General features: G+C 44.0%; 1 protein-coding gene across 1 annotated transcript; it reads right to left on the bottom strand.

The window, feature by feature from the left end:
* Positions 1 to 1,080: 1,080 nt before the first annotated feature.
* On the bottom strand, positions 1,081 to 19,457 carry LOC128310766 (somatomedin-B and thrombospondin type-1 domain-containing protein). The gene is made up of 4 exons (XM_053047482.1): positions 19,136 to 19,457; positions 7,554 to 7,748; positions 4,605 to 4,725; positions 1,081 to 2,467 (listed from the first exon to the last, which is right to left on the bottom strand). The coding sequence occupies exons 1-4, from the start codon at positions 19,377 to 19,379 to the stop codon at positions 2,134 to 2,136; spliced, it is 894 nt and encodes a 297-aa protein (XP_052903442.1). The 5' UTR covers positions 19,380 to 19,457; the 3' UTR covers positions 1,081 to 2,133.
* Between the last annotated feature and the right edge of the window lie 1,963 nt (positions 19,458 to 21,420).

Genomic DNA, 21,420 nt, shown 5'->3' with positions numbered 1-21,420 from the left:
ACCACGCGCTGAATGTTGACTATTCTGAAAATAATTACCATCATGAATAATAATCACTCTGACATTTTCAAGCGTTGCTACGGGCGACTAAGCATAGCAGAGCCTAACCTGCCCCTGCAATGTTTTTTTTGTTTGTGCTTCTTTCATTGTTTGTTAAACAAATAGATGTTACTTTAAAGGTCTCTTGAAAACCAGGCCAGCCACTCAACGATGCTGGACAAATTTGTTATCGATAGCATCCATAATTAGCCGCACCCACGCGACGAATTTCGAGGCCCAGCCCTGTACCCGATCAAAGACTTTCACTCATTAACATTTAAATGTGCAGCCGAAAGTCAACGTTTCAATCTGTTTCTTCTCCGCGTACCGTTCGTTTGGGAGTCGTCCAAAACCAAACAAAAAAAAAACACAACAAACGTCAGAACGGCTGACAGACACGGCAAAACCTAATTATGCATGGTTCGGAGCGCGTCCCGCGCAAACCATTAACGTCGCACAGTGAATCGATGAAACGTTCGACAAACTGGCAAACGGCCAATCGATGTTGTGACGATCGGTGTCGCATAGAGATAAGCGTCCGCCTGATAGGTAGGATCGATTGACGTTGTGCATAAATTAAGGGCACGGGATGATCTCCGACAGCCGGGTGCGCTCACCGTCCGTGGGCAGCAAGTGTGACGGATCATCATCCCGCATAGGATGTAATGGATTTCTTTTCGTTTTATTTTTTTTTAGCAAAGCACATAATTAACATAATCGAATCGTCTAAATGCATAAGGCGAACACGGTGTGAACGAGCTGCGAAGCTAATATTAGGTGTGTATAGATCATCAAACTAACGGCACACGGCCCCCATTTCCGGAAGCCATTTAGCCATGTTGGGGTAATTGAATGTGTTGCGGCAAAACTGTTAGGCGGCAGGCTTTTGGGCCGCTAGCCCAATATCTTCAAGCCAGGTGGTGTTTGTGGGCGATGCTTTACGTTTTCTCCTTTCAGAACACGTTGACGCGTGAACACGTTTCGGATATTGATGTGCTTAAGCGAAACGGGCAGTTTAAAACCAAACCAAGAAATGGTTATTGTTTTTTTTCTCCTATTTTTAATAAATACTTCAGTTTCTTATTTAACCGGCTTAATGGCATATAAAAATAGTCTAATAAAATACTATTTACAGTTAAGTAGATGTTCATTTTGTTTTTTTTTCTTGTTTTTGCTTCGATAAGGGAATCATTACCATGATGCTGCGCCTTCGGTTTCTTACAAGTGTTCTGATAGTAATTAAATTGAAAGAAAGGTCGAATTAAACAAAAAAAAAAACGGAATTAACGAAACTATTAAACAAAAAGAAGAATAAACGAACAGATAGGGTGCAGCGTACGATGCGATGCAAACGAATATTTACGCCGCTTTTGCTTCACAACGTCATCGGCTGACTGGCTCTGTCTATTTCGTTTTTATTTCTTCTTCCTTTTTTTTTTAGACTAATCCTCACAGACGGTTTATTTATTCTTTCTTTTATTTCCTTAAAAGAACACCTTTTCTAGCGATCTTTTACACTGTAAGTAATGCATTGCGAATCTGTGTGTGCGTGTTTCTTTTTGGGTTGTCCCTTTCCTTGTTATTAAATTTTAACCTTAAAATGTGTTGTCTGCTCCCCTGGTACTGCGTGAGGGGTTGTGAGTGTCTCTGTATGTGTGTGTATTGGTAGAGAAGTACAATTTACTTAATCGTGTTAGTATCTACGCCTATACGCACCGCCTTCCAATTTACGTTGGGCATTTTGTGTTTATACTCCTGCATTCGAGGGCAAAGGGGAAAAGGTAAGGCTCAAGGGACCGATCGGGGTAAATAAACGAAGCCACCCCACGAAGAGTGGTGCTTGAAGTGGTAGTATTTCGAAGAGTGTGTCGAGTGGCCGATAAGCTTAGAACGGTAGGGCGTTCCACTGACGCCGGGTGACATGCCGGGTGTGCCAATATCCCGCAAGAACAAGCGGGTTGTCCGAGAGCGTTCGAACTGTGATGGGTCTTCCAACCCAGTCCAATTCCCCGGGGAAGACGGTATTAGGAAAAACAGGTGAAATAGAGATAGAGAGAGGATGAGAGAGGAGTACCTGGAGTATAAAACGCACACTTAGACGAAAATGAACTGAGCGTCGCTGGAGGGACACTTTTTCGGTTGGCCCACGGTAAGGCGCATCCACTTGCCCCGGCAGGCCGGCATGGCGAGCGTCGTGAAGCGTGTGTTGCGCCCCGTCAATCCATCACCCCGGCAGCGATACTTGGGCGTTTCCGGTTCCTCGTCGTCCTGCACCGAGTTGCTCGACAGCGTATCGACCGTCTTGTCTTCGTGCAGCGCTTCCAGGTCGCAGCGTACGATCACCCGCTCACCCTCGGCCAATCCACGGTAGGTGTTGTCCTTGTGACATGCCTTCGTCGCTTTGATTACCTCAAACTCCACGCAGTACCTGTGAAGGTGGAAAGTGAATGGTGATGGTTAGCAGCATCAGCAAATCGAAGCGATGGCAATTTCGGTACAGATGATAGCCTGATATCAGCGGAGGGGGGCCAAAAAATTGAATCACCATAACCACGGGGCGGATTGTCACGAGCAGATGAAGTTTCGACCGGCGGCAACATTGGCATGGGAAAGCAAAATATTACACCCCATATCCTCGAATAACATCCGTCGCCTGCGGTCAATGAACGAAATGGCGGCAGAGACCTCGGCAGAACCATCGCGTCTCGCATTTCGCGTGGTACTCTTCCCGCCGCCGGACGTCAGGCCGTACGAAACGCGGGAACGAAACGTGACCGTGCGACTGGTAGAAGCCTACCACGGTGGTGCCGGTACGGTGCTTCGGTTGAAGATGAAATGTACACGCCCGATACCATATACGGGAATGGGAAGCATTCCATCCCGAGGGCTACGACCCCGTACACAAGGGCCAGAAGGGCACCGAGTAGTCGCGCGCACTGGTAACGGGTTTACCGAACGCACTTTCGTATTCGCATGTAATCGGAGTGCGATTTGGCTTCGCATAGGCAGAATTTGTCGAATCTCCCGGCCTGGACGAATGTTTACTCTTCAACGAACAATTCGTTCGAATTGCTTTTTCGTATGCACTAAAAATACCATACGAATGAAGTGTGTGGTTTGATTCCTGGAGGCAAAGGTCGAACCATTTCGATCCTCGTACAAAACATCACTTCCGACGGTACATCATGTTTGAGTGCATAAAAGCTTTGCCTGTAAAGGCTAGTTAAAGCAAACATCTTTGCTAGTTGGATTTTTAAAATTTTTCGATATTTGCTTTTTTTAACACACATCTAAATCCATTCTGGTAAGTGAATCTTGGAAGGAATTTTTCGTATATGCTTGCTTCTAGAGATAAAGCACTCAATGATCGACAAAATGAATTTCTGGAACAGAATCTATGGAGTTCATTGAGATATTAAATTATTTTTGTGAAATCAGAGACCTTCACCAACTATTGGAAGATGATCGCCTAAAGTTAGGCAATCCATAAACATTTTCCGATGCTTATCACAATGATAACGTAATAAACTATGACATTATTACTGATCGACAAAAGCACAATTTAGAACAGATTATCTAAAGTTCGTTTTGATGTTCCATTGATTTTGTGAAATCTGATACTTTAATCAACTTGCGTAAGATAATCGCCTGAAGTTAGGCAATCCATAAACATTCTCCAATGCTTATCAGACTAATAACGTAATAATTAACGACATAATTACTGATCGACAAAAGCACAATTTAGAACAGATTAGCTACAGTTCGCCTGGTTATTCCATTGATTTAGTGAAATCTGATACTTCGGTAACCAACTATTGGAAGATGATCGCCTGAAGTTAGGCAATCCATACACATTCTCCAATGCTTATCAGACTAATAACGTAAAAATTAACGACATAATTACTGATCGACAAAAGCACAATTTAGAACAGGTTATCTAAAGTTCGTTTAGATGTTCCATTGATTTTGTGAAATCTGATACTTTTACCAACTTGTGTAAGATAAACGCCTAAAGTTAGGCTATTTACGAACATTCTTTACCGCCTACCAAACTAATAAGCCATAAAACGATAAACAGTTTAAAGTTAGATAAAATTAGTGTTTTGTAAACTAATTACATAATTGTATGCAAACATACATAAAGCAGCACTCAAAAGACTCCTCCTCACTGTATTCGGTTTGAGGGAAAATCGTATCGCATTAGTATGCAGCATCCGGGACAAAAGCAGGATTCCCCACGGCTGGCCGTATTCAACGCCCCGTCCCCATTATGTCGATCCACAGCACATCACACGTTTTGTGCAGCGTACCGTTGATAAATCGATTAATTCCCGTACGAGCATCGATTAGCAAATGTACCCCGTTCGGTATCGATTTTCCCAGTCCCCGGTACGGTTCAATCAAGTGCAAACGGTTACGATTACTGCACAACCGTCTATAAATTGATACGTCTATCCTGCGCACACCTAGTGCATCATCACCACGCCATGCCCGGTGGTGCCTGTTGGAATTGGAAAATCTTTCCAATTCCCGGATATTTTTCGGTACGTTTCGGTAATACTTACTCATTTCCTCGGTTGTGCTTGAATGCGTTCTTGTAGCGCAATCGTAGGTTTCGCCGAATGTCGCTGGTATCGTTCTCGTGGCGGCTCTTGGACAGGGCGGCCGGTAGCAGCAGTGCAGTCTCTGTGGTAAATGGAAAATGGAAACGGGAGGGAAAAAAAACCGTCAGAAAACATCATCATCTGCTGGTGGAAAGCTGAAGGGGAGGGAGAAAAACGGCACTGTGAAAAGAATGGGACGGAAAATCCAATCCCGCACAAGTTCTGCCGTCAGCACGTCATCACGGCATTGAAGGAGTGCGCGGTCCACAACCACTGCCGCCACCGAGCAAGTGTGCCAGTGGCAGCATTGCAATCAAGCTCCGCTCAGGCAAAGTTTTTGATTATTTTAGCAGCGAAAGTTCGGTGTGAGCGGCGGGCAAAAATGGTTTCCTATCGACACACCCCTGCAGGGGCCCGCACAGGGTGTACTGAATCTGGACGCTTCGAGGAGGAAATGGGATTCGCTCCAACACGGTCCAGCCGGTTGGATGAAGTACAGTGCCGTTGCAGCATTAAATCAGGGTTGCGGTAAACTGTTTTCGTCTATGATGTCCCAGTGTGTGTGGACCGTGCAAGCAAGTGTTGCACGATGGAATTTATGGCGCAGCGTTGGGTCGGCTGAATATTACGCTAACAAGGATGTATGGAAATGTGAGCTAGAGGTGTCCAGGGAAGGATAAACTGAAGCTACTCAAATATGGATTTGTGGTGTCGTGGTTGATGGAACGATGGTCACGGTGGTTAAATCCGTGGACAGTATTCCGTGCTCCGACAGATAGGGGTGGAATGGTAGAGCTTTGGTAGCACGAGCGCCCACTACCGAGAGATCGTATATTCGGGAAGCGCTTTATGTCCAGCCTGGACCAAGTTCAGATTTTGGGAATATAACTCATGGGAGTTTATGAAAGTTTGTACACAAAAGTTCCACTTGTAGATGTACATTTTATAATTGCGCCACCTCTTCACATCACAAAGCCATTCATAGCAAATCCCCATTAATTGCTCTTTCATTGACTGTCTCGTACGCATGCAGCTCCCTTTGATGTAGCGTTACCTTTTTCAATGTTCAATGCTTCAACAGGTCCATCGTTAAACACGGCTTGGCCTTGTTCATCAAATACCCAACGCTTACATCCCGTGCACACCATAAAGGCCGACCATCATCGCTTCCATGTAAAGGGAATGGAATTTGATAATCACTCAAAAGCCAAAAGACCCAAACAAAAAAAGGATAAAAAAACAGCACAACTTCCCGAATTCCATCGCACTGAGCAAACAACTTTATTATCCATGTGAACGGCGTGTACGTTACGAACCCTATTAAAATGTAAATCACTGTCTTATGCACCATCGCTTCATCGGTCCTTTTACTTCCCATCGCATTTTTTACGAAGGGACCACATTTTTAATCACCACCCCAGAACCGATCAACCTCCGCTGGTTGAGCTGGTTGTTGTGAAAAAAAAATGTAAGGAAACATAATTTACCCCCCGAACTGTGTACATCCAGAATGGGTTAAGCTATGTCTAGAACCAACATAAAGCGAGAAAAACGGAACGAAAAGAAGGCTTAAAAGCCTCCTTTCGAGGTGAGCTTCGGGGAACTGAAAGGGGCCCTGTATGGTGGACATGTGAGACATACGGTAAAACCAGCACGGATTCTACCATGTAACAAAATGCGAATCGTCCAAATGCCGACCCGGACGAGTCTGCTGCAGAAACCGAAACTTTGACACCGACTGCGGCCATCAATCATTGTAAGTCCGGACAGAAAAACACGCGCGCGCAAAAAACAAAAAAAAACACGAAATCCAGGCAGAAGTAACAAACCGCTCGTACGCCAAAAGTTTTGTAACGTTTCAGAGACAGACACGAGCCCCTGGTCGGACAGGGAAACGAACGAGCGCCACTGACAGCTATTGATTGTCATGAGTGATAAAATGTTCAATTTTAAATTTGGCCAACATGGGCGTACCGGAGGGTTTTTTTGTGTATTGTGGCTCATGGCAACAGACGAACTGTGGAATCCACAGCAAAAAGGAACAGACAGATTACTGAAGGGCCCCCCAGGAAAAAAGGGCGATTTACAAAAAAATAATACACTGGACAGTGTTGGGCACAGACAAACGCTTGACAGTTACAATGCCAAGTGATTCCCATGGAACTGATATCAAAACAAAAACTTCAAAAAAGAACACATATCTCTCCATCACCGGAAACAATAACTATTCGAAAAGGACGAAACAAGCAAGCGAAGGGAAGTTTGAGCACGGAGTTGCAGAAAAATACTAACCAAAAATCACCAATTGACAGCAGTGCTGCCAAACTGGACGAAATTGCGCCTGTAAGTCATGCAAACCGCATGACACAGGATGTGTCGTTTGATTGCGGTAAAGCTCTCTTTTTGCATTTTCGATTGCATTTCACAATAGAAAAAAAGGGTTTGATGTCCGTCAGGTCAGGATACATTTTGCATACTGTCAAAAAAAAAACCCACAAGTAACAAAAAAAGGAATGTAAGGGAAAATGAAACCATTGTGCTCGGTATAACACAAGAGAGCGCCAATTGCAGATGGATGAATACAACGGGAAGATCATTTCAGTTGCACAAATTTGGCCTTTACAGAACCTTTCATTGCTCTCCAGGACTTTGTTCTGTTTGGGGAAAACACAGAAAAAAAACAATCCAAAAATCAGGGAAAACATCACACAAAAATAAAAGTAAATTTCCATCCACCATCATTCATGTAACCGGAGCAGAAAGGGCCACAACCCTTCCGGTTGTAAGTGGTTTTGTTTTTTGATGTGTTTTGCATCCACAAGCAAACCACCCCACTGACACGTGACATTGGTTTCGAATCAGTGTATTGTTTTTCCTTGCCCGTTCCTTGCGCTTGTTGCGCCAACTTACCTCGTAGCGCCTTCCGGTCGTGATGGTTGTGACATTTCAGGCCCTGGCAGCCACGTTTCTGCACCAGGGACGGACAGTGTTTGCCACCATTTTGTGGTTTCTGCTCAATGATGCGAGTGCGCGACATCATACCGTTGCCACAGGCCGTGTCACATTCGCTCCATTGGCCCCATTCACTGACGATGCAGTCGATCACTGGAAGTGGAAGGAAAGATCGATCGGTTAGCTATTGAATTGATAATGCAGTTAAACGGTGTGAACGGTTTGTCGTCGAATTATGATTTCAAATGAGGTAGAAAAGGGTAAATCAGCAAACAGCAGATCGGTTTCTACAAGCCGATACGGTTGGTTGCTTTTCATTTCCGTTGACCTTTGACGATGGGTGAATTGTATGCAAAGAATGTGCAATAACAAGATGTGAAGTATATCCCTGGCTTACTTAATAGACATTGGATCGGAATTATTTACTCGCTTGGTGGATAGCAATCAAGTTTTATTACTTTTCTTAGAATACTAAATCAAATATATAAACCTTGATTCCCTTGGACCTATCAATCATATCTTTCCATCCCGAGATGAGAGCCTTCACAATGTTTTCCTATAGCTCAGGAACCGTACAGGACCTAGAGCTTGATGATATCCAGTTGTGAAAAACAACTGACTAACACATAGATCATTGCGGGAAATCATTCATTTCCTTCCGGCCATCTCAGCACACTAGCCCCGTAGACGCCGATCGTAGACAAATATTTTTCAATTTATATTCAATTTTATTAATCAACTCCAAGCGTGTCCGCTGCGAGTAGTGCAGCGAGGAAAAACAACAAGATAGAGCGCCAGGCAATAACAAACAGCAGCAGGTTGGTAATAAGTTTTGATTTGTTCGGAAATCCAAGCGCCCGGGCAATCACAACTCTCGGATGTGAATGGCACCGGGGACTCCACATATTTCACCGACATTCCGGCACTCGCTTGCTAAGATCAATAAAAATCAACCATTCCACTGTGTGTTTCGAATGTTTTCCGCCATAAAATACGATGCCACGCGGGACGGAGACGGGACCCCTGTCTGGGCGAGTGTGTCGGGGGCAGTTTTATGTAATGGCAGCGAATGTTTGCCTATTATGGTGAGGACAACATCGTCAGGGGGTCGTCACGATGGAGCGTTACAGATGGAAACAAAATAGGTATCGTTGGAGAGAGAATAAGGGCAAAAATAACATTGCACTCAAAGTTCGCACCGACCAGAGGTGGCCGTGGAGCTGGTGGGAACCGGCGCCAACAGAGACAAACTTGCCGGTAGTAGTTTTGCTTGGACCTACTGCGGCAAAACTGGAAATACAGTCGTTCGACATCTCAAGAGCAGCGAAGATGCCCTTGATCGTGTTTGCTACTTTTCCCGGGAACGGAAACAAGCAATAGCAGCCGCCCATTGTTCTGTAGTTTTATTATTTATGTAATGTTCGATTGCTCGAAGAATGTTGGGTGGCGTGTAACCCCGGGGAACCCGGCGTCCTCATGATGCAGATCTTCGACAAAGACCAATCAAAGCGTCCTAAAAACCGGCGGCCGGTATCGTGTTGCGTCCGGCAAAAGGGAAGGTGACGATGGGTGTACCGGAAGCCACTTATAGGGCTTGATGCCCTTCCATATAGCTCACCCAATATATCTTGCACGAGCAGGTCCATGGCACCGTTGGACTCTTGCGGACTCGTCTCGGGAAAAGCTCTTCGGTGCTGTTTGCCATCGTACACGTCTCGTACCGTGAACGTGAACAAACAAAATGCCTCTTAGCAGTTGGGTTGGCTCCCGCTCTGAAGTTATTGTGCTATTTACGTACTTATACCCGTACTGCACAAGCACATTTAGGTCTGCCCCGTTGGTAAGCTCGTAAATTCCCATCTTAGACGGTGTCTAAACGTATGCACACCGTACCACAAACAGGCGAAGGAAGGGCAAAGACACAAATCGGATTTCCAAGGGTGCCCGCTTCACTCCTCCCAGCCGGCGGCTACTGATGCAGATGCTGATTGTGATGAACAATAATCGACACTTAGTTCACCATCGTCGACCGTGCTCATGCCACAAATGGTCGTGCGCAAACCTGCCACCAGTACGGCAGTGCTAAAAATTAAATAAATAAAAGCAAAACAACCTTTCCGGGCGACCTGGTACCCCGATGCAACGGACTGTTCCTGAAGGACGGTTACTACCCGTGTACACTACAGTGCGGCACCGCACCTCACTTTTGACGGCTAGAAATGACAGATATAAACTTTTATGACAGCTGCCCGGGCCAAAACACTCCCACCGCGTTCGGAAATCTGCATCGTGGATGGCTCTGTGTGTGTGGCGTGGACGTTTCCCGATCGCCACTGTGCTCTCCACCCATTCCTTTGCGTTTGAGCTTCCGAGCGTGCGAGCTGGAAGCTTTTACATTTTACAAGGCATGAAATATTATTACCTTCATTGCGGACGATGAACAAGCAGTCAGGCAGCCTGACTGAAGGTGCCTGAAGGGCCGCTTTATTATGATTAGCATGGCGTGCGGAACAGGGAGAGCGCCCACCGTGCTGCGTGCACCGTGTTGCATGCAATCAGGTGATTGACCCGGCCAATAGCGAAGATTGAATCCTGGCGCGTATTTTCATTCGAATACGAGCGTGTTAATGCCGTGATGGGCGGAAGATTACGAAGGGAGTTTATTGCGGGATTGGTTCGCTTTTTTCTTTGCGCTCGCGTTCTGCACCGCGTGTAAGGTCACTGTTTCGGCACGCTCGCAGTCACGCCAACACGCGTCACGAGAGTGACAGGATCATCTACACAATTTACGATTCCATTTCGATAGTGTGCCGTACCCTTGATTGTTAGTTACGTTAGGTGTTTCAGAGCGTTGTTTTATTTCTTTTCGCTTTGCGTTTAATCCTCAATTGATAAGTTGCCTGATGCCGTGCGGAATAATAGAGCTGAAATGTTGCAGCACGATGAACGGGTGATAATTGTACGGTTTGGTGGCTTGCCAAGTTGCCTACGAAAGATTATAAATTCCTTTCCTTTCCTTGTTGCAGACGAGAATGGCTTCGAATGGGGTGTTCTGTGTAATACGGGAGCTTAACAGTCTTGATGGGTGCGGAGGAAATGCAACCTTTTGAAATGAATTTCCAGAAGGTACAGTAATTTGAAAAGCACTATGGTTGAAGGATGCTTTCGAGACGTAGCTTACCCATCCAAGGAGCTCAGGAATTGCATACGAACCATGCTTTGTCGATGGGAATAGGTAGCCAGAAGTAGCATTAGTTTGCCGACATTGTGGAATGAATTTCCCCACAAACGAAAATGATCTTTTAAAAGCGCTTTACGTTTGCCGCATGTCTACACACAAACAAGACAACTTTTACACTGATTGCAATAGCACGCACTCTGCATGACATGGTTTTGATTTGAGGAATAAATTTTGAATGAAACTCTTCTTTTTACGTCACATAAACCACAACAAATGTAAACAAAGCCGCAGAGAAAGAGAGATTGGGGGAATGTAAAGGTACCGATAGAACAAAAGGAAAATGAATCACAAAATTTCCAACACCTTACAGACATTTTCCAAACAACACATCACGCTGGCAAAAGCACGATCAACGAAGCGATAAAATTGGCAATGGCAACCAAACCCACGGGCGTCACTTTGAACCGGCAACTTCCCGAGCGTTGGTGGAAGCGATTCGTTAGCGACACGGTTAACATGTTGCTTAATATAGGTGCGTTCTTTTTTTCCTCAGAGCACCGGGAGTGGATCTTTAATATAAGTGTGGGAAACAAGCTTGAGCCAACGTTATGTTTTCCACTCAAAATGCTACCTTTATCAGCTCCGCTTAAGCAGTGTTTTATTAAACGTAAAACAGGGTGGAAGCTTTAATATTTCGCAGGTGAGGTGAGATGAGGTACTTTTATTTAATGTGCCCGTGTTGCCATAAGTTTGCATTCGCTAGAAATTATGTGTAGCAGAACTGTTTCAAACTGTGTCCTGTATGTGTGTGTTTTTTTGTTGCTTCTTTCCAAATTTTGTGGCAAGGTAAAAATAGTACCACATCCCGCTTGGCATGATAAGTCGCCCTAACGATGTAATTTTATTTTGCCGCAAAACTGTCATGGTAACAGCAGCAAAAAAAAACGGTTTGCAGTATATTGGTTGGTTACGTACATGCTCCTAGCTCCTAGGCATGACCCCTCGCCGGCCTATTCCACGTACACGCGGGTATGCGCTTCTGTATTACTATTTGAAATAAATGTTGCATATGTAACACCGCAGCACAACGCGCTGCGGTCGAATGAGTCGAGCAAACGTGACATAAAAACGAGACTTGCTCAAACAAAAAAAAAACCCTTCCTTCGTACCCGACGGCAAGTTGGCAACACTGTTACGAGTGTGCACCGTGCTGTACGGTAAGCTGTGGAAAAGCACAAAACCGAGAAACAAAACAAAAAGGACACTACTTTGCACTTCATTTGAGGGATAGAGTTAGATGAGTGTGTGTGTATATGTTTTAACGCTTGGAGCTACAAAAAAAAATGGCGGACAGCATTACTGTCCGTCCGGAGTGGCTAATTAAAGAGGTGAAAACGGAACTACACAAGGCGGGAAATAAATGAAGTGACGTACGATGCCGTTGGGCAGCATGCGTTATGCGTGCTCCGGGAGGGCTCACTTTTCCTGTTAGGTAAATTTATTTAAGCTAAAGTGCCTAAATACTAGGAATGGAGCAAGCTCCGGGGGGTTGGTTTTTCACAATGAAAATTAAGTGTAGCTAGCAATCTGAAGGGAATCTGTGAAACTCACCATGTATGGTGGATTATTTTAGAACAAAAACATTTTCCAAGAAATGTTAAGCTTCACTTTTGGGTAGGTTGGGATTATTTCCATCAACATACAATAATGGGTTACACAATACAGAAAGATGAATGCTCTAGTGAGTGGTAATCGAAAAAAGCATTTGTTGGAACCTTTTCCCCCGTTGTGGTGAGTGAAGTTTTCCACCTTACAACGAAGCTTTCAGCTATAATTGGATGCTGATTAATACCAAGTACACAGACACGGAGTTTGAAGTTTTTATTTCAACATAGAAAATAGCTAGTTTGGCACGATCCGTACTGCGTCACTCAAATATGGGTGACACTTTTGTGAACCTGAAAAAAAAACCTTTAAACTTAGAACAAAGTCGTCGATTTGTAATTTTCGTGGCGTTTTTTTTTTTGCACGGACTTAACTTCACTGATTTGAGGTGGAGGACGAACGTGTTAAATGTAGTCATATTGGAAAATTAGTTTTAAAACATTTAATGGTTTATGGTGTTGGTTCTTGGGAATTGCTGCTGTGAGTGCATATAAATCGCACTGGGTTATTTAATAACTAAAACCGTTATTAAATCCATTTTTTCCACTACCCTATTGATAAAGCTTTTCCATAAAGCATTACTGCTTCATTAGGATTAACAGTTTATACCGAGGGTTCACATGAGGGGTTTAAAATTTATTTTCAAATTAAACAGTTCTAATATTCTTATCGAAATTGAAAAAAACTGTACATCATCATCTTAAATTTATGATAATTAAGCATAAGCAACAAATTTATCACAAACCTTAAACTTATTCACTTACAAAGTGACGCACGTAACGCTCTGCTGTAACGGACTGTCTTGAAAACTTTTTTTTCGTATAAGTTTCGCTAGACAAAAAAAAAGCACCGTATCAACCCAAGTACTTTACCATTGTTTCCCGGTACTGCGATATTCTCGTTAGGGCAAGAGTTTATCAAACTTTTTGCGGGGCCACGTTTTGGATGCTGTAAGGCGGCTGCACGCCGTTCATGCATAATTCAACGCGAAGATGCGGTGGGTGTTGGTATGGGATGGCCGGAACGCAACCAGTTCGCATCTAGCCGCGAGGGCTCATCCTAAGCGAGGGACGCATCCTTCTTAGCGGGGCCGTAGGCTTGCCGTAGAGAACGCCTTGCTGTACAACGTTCGGCACAGACGTATGCAGCCAATAGTCGCATATTAAGCAATCTCCGCCAACTTACACGAATTGCAAATGAAGCCCCAAGCCCCATTTTGTGGTTTACTTTTGTGCGAGCAATTGCTTTTCTTGTTCCTCGTTTTCGGCTATCTACTCCCAGACTCTCGGTGATCGTTTTATTTTAGCTGGGCCCTTTTTATTCATTTTTGTACCTAACTAATGCTAAGGGTTGATTTGGCCGCAAAACGAAACGACTGTTACGCGACTGCAAATCAGTTTACGTGAGCGCCAAAAGTTCTTCCCAGCCCAGACAGCTTTCGCCGAACCGAGAAGGAAGATGAAAAACGCAATCATTTCGAGTATTGGAGCGAAGAATTCCAAACAGCAAAGCACACAAAACAAAAAAAAACACACACACAAAAAACAAATACATCCCAAACAGAAGTTGCTCGTAAGATCGCAATCGCTCGACAACAGCTACCACTAGAGAAAATTATGTTTTTGGTAATTTTCCCACCCAATCCGCGCGCCCCGCACTGTTATTTCCGGTGGGGCGCACCAGAAATGAGCTTCACGTCACACTGTCGACGTGGATGCAGACATCATCGGCATCAAGGCGTGCGCGCGCGCGCGCCTGACAAGAAATTACCATTCTCTTCTCGCGCAGCAGCAGCTGCAGGCGTAAATTATTTACAGCACCGCTAGAACAAAGTGTAATTTAGATGTTAAATATGCTATTCCTTCCGCTTTTTTTCCCCGTTTTTGCCACAAGCTCCAACCCCCCCGGTTTTTAGGTGGGTGGGGGACACGAACAACTTTCGTGAAGCATTTTCTGGGAAATGGTGAAAGGTTTGTTGAAAAGCTGCAGGAAAAGGCCAACATTCGATGAACTTTTGCACCTCAACTCCAACTCCATCCCACCCAGGGCCTGCCCTGCACCGTCGGTGAGAAAAACAATCTTCATTATCTTCGAGTTAAACTGTTTGCCTTACAAATTTTCTATCGACGCCAGACGCCAGGAAGTTCTGTTATTTGTGTTTGTTTGCCGTGTGTCTAGCAAAAGCGAGTGGCCACCCTTTTTTGTTTTTGGCTATGCGGTGCGTCACGGTAAGACACTAAGTGGAATTAGTGCAATATTGAGTTATTATTATTCCAGTCGTGCTTGGTCGGTGCCTACCATAAGGCGGTCGGCACGTCGAATGCGATGCGCGGTGTCTACCTTCCAGGGGTGCTACCCACCGGGGCACCGGTAGATGTCGGTCTGGGTAGATGGTTGAACCTGACATCGTCTTCACCGGGCACGCTCATCATCAAATCATCAAATGCTCGTTTTGGAACCAACCCTGTCCAGTCATTAACGGGTCCATGTGTCTTGCTGGATGGAAGCAGCCACGGCAGAAAGAAAGCGAAACCACAGAGCAGTGTTTAAGCATTCCCTGCACGTACGGGTGCATTTCTCAGCTGCATTTCTCTCTCACGCCCACGGCAGGTTCTTTGAGTCACGGTAGCGAACGGTTGGAAGATGAATTATTGAAAATTTGCATGCTTCTTCAACTACGTCTTACACAATGGCGAGATGGGTTCTGTTCGTATGCAAAGTCGGATGCCGCACAGCACGGTATGACCATTGTGAAATTTGAATAGGGATTGATCATGCACTGGACCATCTTGAGTGCTTGTTGCGTTAAATATGCAGTTTAAAACTGCATCTTGCATAATAATCGAGCACGCTAAGGTATGTACAGTTTCTAAGATCCTCTTTGAATGGACAAAAATAATGGTTACAATTAAAATTCAAATCATTGAAAGAAATTTAATTTCAACACGAGCACTGGCGACAAAAAAAAATAAAAATCATAATTTCTGACGACATTCTGGCGCGAAATAAAATCTAAAACTACACCGTAAAACGTCACCGGTCCGAATGGAGAAAATTTCCATATCCTTCCCAACAGGTGCGGAAATCCTCGGGAAGGAAGTGACCAAACATTTTTAATGAAAACAGAAACAAATACAAACAGAACGAGCCAAAAACTTCCATTACCTTTTGCCACCCTAAATTCCACCCCCTTTTTGCCCCTTCCCTGACGCAAAAAAATAAAACACAACACCGGCAGCAGAAAGTTGGACAGCATTTTCCGCACCACAAATGGGCAAACGGCAAAGACGGTCCCAACTCTTCCTGCTACCTGAGGGCGGCGGGAGCGGTAGGGTTTCCTTTTGTTTCTGCCGCCCATCATCTTGCAACGGGTCGGGTCACCTTCCTCGGGCCACCCGGCCAAGCACACCAAACTGGCCATTACCATTTTCATTTATATTCGAAATTTTTCTTGAGGTTTGCTGAGGACTTCCCCGGAACTCGATGTGTAAAACTTTACCAGCGACGTTTCGGGACGGTGCAGCGATGGATCGGATGGATTTTTCCATGAATTTCATTTCACAACTCGGATCTCGCACGCGCCCGAGATCGGATCGGCTGCCGATGACAACGATGACGACAACGATGGCCAAGTTGATGGTTGACGGTAACGATCCTCCGTTAACCCGGAACCCCGGGTAGAAACCCCTGCCCAAGGAAAACAGGGAAGTTAGTTAGGACCGGAAATGGTTATTTTACGGTGTGGTTTGTTTAAATTTATATTCCATATTTTTAAGAGTGGGTGAGGGAGAGAGAGTGAAAGAGAGGAGGAGTCGCTGAGAGTGGCTGTTTAGTTTATTTTGCTTTTATTACTGTTTTTTTTTTGTATTCAGATTTTACGGCACCGGAGCCAACGCAAAGGAACGCCAAAATGGCAGAAAGGTAAAAAACATCAACATATTCATAAACTATGACACCGAGGGTGAGTGTAGGAAAGTTTGGGAAACAAAACAAAAAAAACCCCATCCAATCACGGCTTCCCAGCCCGGTTCGTTCCGGTGTGACTCTTCCTTTTTCCTTGCCGTTTTTGAAAGGCAAAATGTTTGACGAAATTGCATCGGGATGCAAATCTTGGACGGCGCGCGTGAGGTTGGGTTCTAAATTTGTGGGACCCGGAAAATTTCCATAAATAATGTGGGATAATGTTGGGTGGGGATAGTGGAGCGTTCTGCGCTGCCTATCGATGCCTTCACGCGCCCAGTTTCGCCCCAAAAGCGAACGTGCGCAATTTTACGGGCGCAAGGGTTGATGCATATGCAAACGATGCAGGAATTATTTTCGGCCACGCAACGTGGCAGATAGAAAGGGAGAAAAAGAAGCGTCTAAACCAGGTACTGTTGCAATATATATGTATCCCCAAACCGATACGACCCTCTCCCAGCGAATATACCGATCCGCGTGGACTGCAATCAATCCGCGGGACGGCAAAGACTGCAACACCCCCCTCGTATGCGCCTAGATGGCAACCGGGTGTACCGGGATTTACTAAAAATAATATGAAGAGTGCCGTGAACCCGTATGGGCACGGCCGTGCGGCCTGAGAGCGTTGATTTATGAGCTTTCCGTTGCGGGTAACGTACCAACGTGATTCATAGCTCAGCATAACGATTAATTATGCAATCATTGCGTTCGTTCGAGCCCGATCAAAACCCCGGGTGGGAATTATGGGTGGCAATAGTGGGTGGATGGAGAAGAAGAAGAAACAAAACTCCACCCCATTACGGCACCCATTCATGCGCGCAAGAATTCGATCAGGAAGAGGAATGTTTCAACGCATCAAATCCTTTTTTTTTTGGCGTACGTTACGCTGCTAGTACACTTTCGCCAGCATTTCCAATTACTTCCTTCAACTGACCGTGACCTCCAACCCAAAAAAGGAGGCTCCAGGATTAATGGATCTGATTTGCAGGAGCAACAAGAAGCAAAAAGTACTACAAATCAATGACCATCAACCATTGGTGGAGCAAAAGGGGTTTATTTCGTTCGAACGGGGTTTTTTTTTTGTTGTTGTTACAAAACCAGTCCAGCCAGAATCGATTCATCGTGGTTTGTACAAATCGGGCTTCTAATGTGCGTTAACCAATCGACCGGAAGGGTTAGGACATTGGACGAGCAAAATGTTTAATCACTTTCCCAACAGTGGTATTGGACAGCCGGCGCTTCCTGCAGGTAAATGCAATCGGGTTGATTAATTGGCAAAGTAAGATTGATGGATGATTAGATTTTGCAGTTGGTTAGTTTGTTAATCTGCTCGATAAATCACGGCCGGAAGGTATCGAACAATTTAAAGAAGTATATGAATAGAATTGCAAGCCATGCATATATATGGCAGCTTTACATTGTTGTAAAGTTCAATGTGATTTAATTTCTAACATTAGTTCATAAATGTTCTGCAAACATTTTTGTAAAGGATTCAATTTAAATAAACCACTCGAAGGAGGGATTAAGCTATCTGATTAATTAAATGATTTCTGACTGAACGTTATTCATTCAGTTAATAATTTTATATTATCGTTAGTGATTTGTGTTAATGAACCATTTACGAATCGTATGTATCGCCTAATAAAAACAAAATCAAAAAATAATTCAATAAACACAATGAAGTTACATAACTTTTAGTAACTTACAACTTTTAGGCACTTACACTTTTAGTTTCAATAATGCCAATTTTAAAGAAAAGTTTATTTATCAAAAAATAATGTCAAAAATAATCACATGAAATTCAATTGATGAACAACTGAGAAAAAATATGACAATATGTTAAATAAAAATCGGAACGAAATCTTTTTTTTTACAATATCAGTTTAAGGTGAGATTAAGCTGACAAAGGTTACGCCATTCTTAATGTCCTTGCAACTATTTTGTTAATTATTTAAAATTCAGTTTTAACTCCCTGTAAGATTTACCCTAATATGTTTAAACAGTGTAAGAATGGTCGAAATTCCATTATTTAGCTTAAGTCGAGATAAGGTTTAAGGTAACAAAGGTGAGAACAAGCTTTTTACATTTTTTCTTTATCATTACTGTTGTGTAATGCTATTTCATTTACGCCCTATTTAATCGATTTAATTGAATATTGTAAGAATTTGTTTGTTTAGTTTCCTACTGTTATATTAGTTATACAAAAAGTGTGTTATTTCACGTAATATTTAATTTTAAAACATAAACGATTCACGAATTTAATAGTAGCTGCGCAAGAGATATTATATGTTTACTTTTCCTGGCGAAAATTGATTTCAACTAACTGTATAGCTGCTTATCCATTTTTAATACACAAAATGTACCAATAAACCACATTTGTTTACTGTATTAACCAACGTAGCGAGCAATTGAAAATAAACAATTGAACCTTCTCAATGGGTCAACTCTCCTTTTGGCGAAGCGGTAAAGACCTTCAAAATAAAAATGGGTACGCGTGATGCAGCGATATGAACGATGCTTAAAACATTTTGTGCACTTCTTACGCATTAAATTCTGCCATAAAATCATTTCATATCGTTGGTATCGGCTTCGAGCAAAACCGTGCGCTGCCGTGTGTTACAAATTACTAAATCACATTAAACACTTCAATCCGTTTAAATCGGTTTTTACCTCCCCGTGGAGTGTAGCCCTTGGGCCAAACGAGCGTTCATCCGAACTTCCCCCCCGTACTTACCTCCGCAGTGCGATTTGAAGTCCTCGCAGCAGTCGCCCAGCTTCAGGCAGGCGTGATCGCAGTAGCACGGCTTATCGTTCAGGTCCTCGATGATCGCGTTCAGCGGTGCCTTCTGTACCACGCACGACGAATCGCGCCCATTGCAGCAGAGGGTGGCCTCCCGGCAGGAACCACCGTACGCGCCCCCGATCAGCACACACAGCGGCACCAGCAACACCGCAAACAGCACGTACTGCGTTGCCATCGTTCCGATTGCTTACTGGCACCGAGAGTGGTCGAAGAGAATGTGCTACTTTTTACTCCACTGCTTTTACCCGAGTCTGTCGATTTACGATCGGTGCTGATGCAACTCCCGTGCCTCACGGTGCACTGCAACCGGATGGCAGTCCAACGCACGTTCTGCCAAAATCGGGTCGGGACGGCTAGAGAGACGCTTTCCCGCTGGAGAAGGGGTGTTTTTTTTGGTGGTGGAAAACACCACACGGAACGCACACTGCAACGAGAGGAACAAAAAAAGGTCAGAAAAGGAACGACGAGAAAAATGGGAATGATCAGAAATGCGCTTCTTCGACGGTGGACGAACACACACACGGGGAACGGAAAGATAATAAATTGCTTTCGATTTCAGCGATTCAGCAAACGCAACGGGGTATAATTGCATCGCGGGAAAAGTGAAAGAAAACGATGCGCATTAAATCAAGCCGTAATTGGGTGTGAGGTAGTGCTGCGGGCGAAGAAAAGGCACGGAGTGTGTGTTCCCCGGGTGGACGCTGGGATTAAGTTACTTCTGTTCGGTTTTCCTCGAGCTGGAGGGGAGCGTTTTTTTTTTATTTTCGTTGCATCTTTAAGAGTAAAAGCAAGTCAAAACACAATCTTGGCCCGAATACCGCCCCATTTTCGCGGAAGGATTGCGAAATTTTTTGAGGGTTAAGTTTTTTTTTCTTCCTTTCATCCCCCCTTTCTTGAGGTCGTTGTATCAGTTTGTTATATGTGTGATTGAAAATAAATGCCCAAAATCAGAGGGAATTTTTGCCGCGATCCTTATTTCTGCTGTTGCTGTTGCTGCCTTTTTACTGTAAGTCATTGAGTAGGGGCTATAAATTAAAGCGAATTTTTCGCTGCACTTTGTGCGACGAGCGCATTAACAAAGCGAAGGGTTGATAAATGGGTGTGTGATTTATTTTACCCGTATTTTTCTTATGAGATGAGGAATTCAATTCATTTTCTCGTTGTTAAATGTGGTAGTTAAATGAATAAATTTAGTTTGTGACGGATTTGAGTTAATTAATATATTTAAATTAATATATGAGATTGTTTAAAAAGTTGAAATAAAAGTGCTAAAAGTGAATAAAAATTTAAAAAGGACTTTTTAAAAAATTATCTGCATCATTTACAAAAATATAATAATATCACTCCAGAAGTTCAAGAATTTTAAACTATTTGACTCCCTCAACACGAACTTCATTACCATTGATAGCTCTATTGCGAATAATTGCCTTCGCCATTAGGAAACTAATCGCTGCGCTCATGTGGATCATCTTTCAGCAAGGAAATGATGATCATTCATAACTCAGTAACCCAGTAGCTTCTAACAGTGGTAATGGTAAGCTTGTTAAGTCTTCTTTTCCACCAACGTAACGACTTCAATTTGCAACCGTAAAGCCAATCCTTTTTTGGGGCGGATTTATCCGCAACGCAACTGCTCCAAAATATGAATCATGACAACTTGATCCGACGAATGATTGAATTATGAATTGCTGGCGAAACCCACTCGGAAATCGTGTTCATCATTTCGTCTTTCGTCGGCACTCCGTGCATAAACCCGGTTCGCGTTAAAGCCACTCCGGGGCAGGTGTTGAAATGTCCTAAACGATGAACAAAAACCGCCGTAATCCAGTAAACGAACTTCACGACGCCACGACGGCTACGTGTCTTCTTAAGGAGACTATCTAATCTATTACTCCGTTTTTGGGCTACGGACAGGGTGGAACCATGTAACCTTAACAAGCACCAGGACAAGATAGAGTAACCCATTAACGAGTGTGGATGCCAACCGTCCCCCTCGGCGCAGGTTCCATCATCGGCAAACTTTGGCACAAAACCGTATGCCGTACACGTTACCGAGCACAAAACACACGCTAATGCTTCCCGAAATCTGCACAAACGAATTACTAGTGGCGTTGCCCTATCTACGCTCCACCATCTGCTGGAGCTAATTTATTCCAACGTGCAGTGGGGTCTCTTCTCCCTCCTCCCCCGCCTTTTCGGGTCTACCGGTGCATGGG

This window comes from Anopheles moucheti, chromosome 2 (genome assembly GCF_943734755.1).
Source record: "Anopheles moucheti chromosome 2, idAnoMoucSN_F20_07, whole genome shotgun sequence".
NCBI classification, from domain to species: domain Eukaryota; kingdom Metazoa; phylum Arthropoda; class Insecta; order Diptera; family Culicidae; genus Anopheles; species Anopheles moucheti.
This window is presented reverse-complemented; position numbering and strand designations above follow the sequence as displayed.